General features: G+C 42.8%; 1 protein-coding gene across 1 annotated transcript; it reads right to left on the bottom strand.

Moving 5' to 3' along the window:
* Window positions 1-778: 778 nt before the first annotated feature.
* Window positions 779-4,543, bottom strand: GHSR (growth hormone secretagogue receptor). Its single transcript, XM_019624324.1, has 2 exons — window positions 3,705-4,543; window positions 779-1,474 (listed from the first exon to the last, which is right to left on the bottom strand). Exons 1-2 carry the CDS (start codon window positions 4,498-4,500, stop codon window positions 1,170-1,172), a joined length of 1,101 nt encoding a protein of 366 aa, XP_019479869.1. The 5' UTR covers window positions 4,501-4,543; the 3' UTR covers window positions 779-1,169.
* Between the last annotated feature and the right edge of the window lie 162 nt (window positions 4,544-4,705).

Below are 4,705 nucleotides of genomic sequence, written 5' to 3'. Positions count from 1 at the left end.
TTCCTGTAAGCTTTCCAGAGTAAGTTATAAATTATCCCTTTATTCACAAATCAAGCCTTATGGTTGGCTTAAGTGTTTTTAAGCCAAATAAGGCAGTTTGTGAATTTTCTATAATTTTTACAAAGTTTCATTTCCTGAATTTTATTGCATGTAATGAACCTAATTTAAAAATGCATCATATATTTCATATCCATTTTCTTACAAGCATGAAGAAATAGGGCATTTAGACATGATTTGGGGGATTTATCATGATAGAATTCTGTGATGCCTATTTTGCTATAAAATATTTGAGGAAATAAGTATTTATTTTAAAATATTTTCATAAAATTAACAATAATTTTACACATATTCTAGAGCTGCACTGCCAAAACAGTAACGATTAGTGGCATTTGGCCATTGAATACTTGAAATGTGACTAGTACAATTTGAACTACATTTTTAATTTCAATTTATTTTAAATATTAAAACTTGTAGCTTCAGTTTTTGGAAAACTTTTAAGTGTGTTTGAACAACTTAGATTGATGAATCTACTTTTTCATCTGCAAATTTTAGGAAATCTAAATTCATCAAGTATTTCTGATGAAAACAATGTCCAAATTAAGGTGCACTGTTAATGTAAAAAACAAACCAGATTTCAAAGACTTTTTATGAAAAAGGAATATAAAACTCCCATTAATAATTTTATTGATTACTTATCTTGCTTTGTATTTCTCTTGGACAGCATTGATCTAGAGCTATATGAAAATTGCCAGTTTTTAAAAGTCATGTTTAAAATTTTTAATGTTAATGTCATTCTTTTAATCAAAGTTTCTTATCATTATGAAAAAGTAAATCAGGTTACATATTTACCCAGTAAGAAGTGCGCTAATTGCCCTCTCTGCATCTCCTCCTTTCTCTGAATTGCAAAGCTCTTGCTAGCACCAGCAGCAGAATACAAAATTACAGGCAATGAATATGCAGAAATCGTGTATGAGAGCACTGATGAGTGAGTGTTCAATCAAATTCAACTTCTCACACACTACAAATTCTCTTTTCTTGCCCCCACAATTCTTTCCAGACTTATGTGTCCCCAATTCCAAAATTAACCTTCAACTTCCTCCCAAGTTCTGCTGTGCTATGGCTTCCGGTTTAGAATAATAAGTGATGACTTTGCTCAGCAATGTGCTCGGTCATGTATTAATGCTAGATTCTGTCCAGGCCCGAGAACTTTCATCCTTCAGAGTGGAGAGCTTCCTCTGGGAAAAGGGTTCAAATCCCAGAAGTTTGAACACCGCCACCCGGTACTTCTTGGACATGATGTTGTATAGAATGGGATTGATGGCAGCACTGAGGTAGAAGAGGACAAAGGACACAAGGTTGCAGTACTGGCTGATCTGAGCAATCTCCAGGGAGCCAGGCTCGAAGGACTTGGAAAACAAGTATCGCCCAACGTGGAAGGGCAGCCAGCAGAGGATGAAAGCAAACACCACTACCGCTGAAAGAACAATGGGAGGGAGAGCATCAGTTCAAGCAATGTCATAACAAATCACACTCTATTTGGATGATACAGTTTTGTTTTGATTATGTGTGGTATGACCATTGACTTCGGAGCAACATTATGCTCTGCTCTTTCCCTTTCCTACCTTTTCGCCAAGATTGAGTCTGTCTGGATCAACAGTTCAACCATGTTTACAGAGCGCCCCAGTCATTTCTATTTAACAACTATTTGACTCATTTTGCGATTGGATTGACATATTGACTCAAGTGACTAGACCATTTATTGACAATTGTCTGCTCTTTTATAGTATGTGCTAGACACAACCAAACGCGTATGAGGTAAAGTGGTTATACTCAACCATAGCTACGTATCAGCATTCCCTGGAGTATAGATTCCTTAAATGTGATATAGACTCACTAAATTAAAATCTCTAGGAAGGAGACCAAGATACCTGCTTTTTTCTTTTTAAAATTTCACAGAGGATTGAACATGCAGTCAGGATTGAGACACCGATGAGTGTCTGATTGAGATGGATGATTCTTTGCCACCTACACTAGAAACAGTAAGGTATAAAAGCCCATAAAACCAACTAAAATTAATTATCATCCATCCAAGCCTTCATTGTGCCCATGGGAGGTAAGTTCTTTCAAGACTTGAAATTCTAGATTAAGTCTTTAAAATTCAGAAATCAGAGGAAAAAATAACAAAATATTTTAGTCCTTGTACAACTTTAGCAATGCCCTTCAAACTGTCAAGGCAAAAGAAAATTAACAGTAGTGTTAAGACACTAATGAGGATAATGAATGGCTTGAAAATAAATTTGGAGGAAATTTTTAAACTTATTTTCAAAACTAAGTTGCACAGTAGCAACTGACTGCCATAGTAGCCACGTGATTATTAGAGTTCCCTGGAGTGTGCTAGCAGGTTTACAATCTATGAGTCATATTGTGAGAATCACTGGTCTAAAACATGAAAAATGTTGGCATTCTTTGAATAAACTATCACTTTAATATACAGGATTCCAGGAATTGTAAAATTACAAATACAAAATCATCTTGGAATGGTTTCTAAGAGCATTAAATATGTAAAGAAGTACACAACATTGAGTATAATGTCCAGATAACAAAGCATACAGACTTTCCTTTTGAAAAAGCAAGTAGAATTAATACTTTGCTTGGGTGTGAGGACATTTTGTATTGTTTCACTTGTAGCAAACACACGTGGATACTTAAAGAAGTTGAATTCATGTTGGTACATATTCAGCATGCTCCAGTCATGACACTGCACCCAAATGGTCTCCGAAAGGCCATTTGGGGATAAGTCCTGTCACCTTCCACAAAGTCTCCCTTTCTCATGCTGGAAGCCTGCCTATCCTAGCTTATCTTAGATCATCCTAGTCTTTTCTACCTGGAGAGACACGTAATCATGAAAACAAATGGAAACTCCAGCGTTGATTTGTCACTGACTTCCTTGTAAAGCTGTACAAACAGCAGCAGGGTAAACAGCATTGATTCAATTGTTTGAAAAAATGCAGGGCATACAGCAAATCACAACAGTGAAAGAAAAATGAATCATTTCTGACAGAATTATCCAAATTGATCATGTCTTTGGTTAAATTTGCCACCGAATACTTTCTAGATTTAATGCTTGCTTATCTTAGTGTAACTTAGATATCTACAAATTCTACTTGAAGCAGGAAGCTTAACCTCACCGTTAACACTTAAAGACCACAATAAGTTTTGATAAAATATTCCAGTTTTGAAGCAAAATTTCTGAGCTGGTATAAAATTCATTTTAGGGAAGAGCAGGGCTTTTTTCCATAAAAGAGAGAAAGGAGAGATAGGAAGAAAAAGACACAAAGCGAGAGACACCAAAAGAGAGAGTCAAGACTGTGACAAAGTTGGGGATAGGCGTGATGGAGGAAGGGAGGGAGGGAGGGAGGGAGAAAAGGAAGGAGGGAGGGAGAGAAACAGATAAACAAGAAAGCAAAAAAGGTAAAAAAAAAAAAATGGGGGAAAGAACAGGGATGCGCACAGGACAGAAAATCTTGGAGACCAAAGGGAGACCTCAAGACAGAAACAGAAGAGAATGATTGAGAGACAGGCGCACAGAGAGACAGAGACCGAGAGAAACAGGAGAGAGAGATAGAGACTCAGGAAGAAGGCGGAAAAGCTTAGGGAGAGGAAGGCACCGGCGAGACAAAGCCCGAGGGCGCTCTGAGACCCACCCAGCATTTTCACGGTTTGCTTGTGGTTCTGGTCTCTGAGCGAGGCGCCCACCGCCGCCTCGCCGCGTCTCCGTCGCCACAGCTTCCTGCCGATTAGGCTGTAGAGCACAGTGAGGCAGAAGACAGGCAGGAAGAAGAAGACGCTGGACACCCACACCATGACGGTGAGCAGTCCGGAGCGCACCGCGAACTCGGTGGCGCGGCACTCGTTGGTGTCCCGAGGGTCAGTGCCGTTCTCGTGCTCCACGCCGACGAGCACGAAGATGGGCCCGGCGCTGCAGAAGGCCACCGCCCAGATGACCAGGATAACCAGCTTCACCCGGCCTTTGGTGACCACCACCTTGGCCCGCAGCGGGAAACAGATGGCGAAGTAGCGCTCGACGCTCAACGCGGTGATGGTGAGCACCGTGGCGTAGGTGCAGCTCTCGCTGACGAACTGGAAGAGTTTGCAGAGCAAGTCCCCGAAGTTCCAGGGCCGGTACTGCCAGAGGCGGACAAGGTCGAGCGGCATGCAGAGGAAGATGAGCAGGTCGGAGAAGGCCATGCTGGACAGATAGAGGTTGGTGGTGGTGCGCAGCTCGCGGAAGCGCGACACCACTAGCATGGTGAGCAGGTTGCCCGCGATGCCCACCACGAAGAGCGCCACGCAGGTGGCGGTGACGCCGGCCAGCAGCGGCGCGGGGAAGAGCGGCAGCAGCTCGTCCACCAGAGAGTCGTTGTCGGGGGGAGCGTCCCAGTCCAGGTCCGGCAGAGTGAGGTTGGGCCCCGGCTCCTCGCTCGGCGTCGCGTTCCACATGCTGCGGGTTCAACTTAACTGGCTCTAGGATGCGACTGCGCTGAAAGGTGGACAGGTCTGGTCCCGGAGATGTTCTCCTTAGGCGCGAGAGAGCGCGAGGGAGGAGCGGGCGCGGGCGCGCAAGGAGGATGCTTGGAGAGGAAAGAGAGGGAAGTGAGAAGCAGAAGCCGAGGTAGAAGGTGACATTGAGAGACTGGGGCGGGGG

This window comes from Hipposideros armiger, unplaced genomic scaffold (genome assembly GCF_001890085.2).
Source record: "Hipposideros armiger isolate ML-2016 unplaced genomic scaffold, ASM189008v1 scaffold_584, whole genome shotgun sequence".
In the NCBI taxonomy this organism is placed as follows: Eukaryota; Metazoa; Chordata; class Mammalia; order Chiroptera; family Hipposideridae; genus Hipposideros; species Hipposideros armiger.
This window is presented reverse-complemented; position numbering and strand designations above follow the sequence as displayed.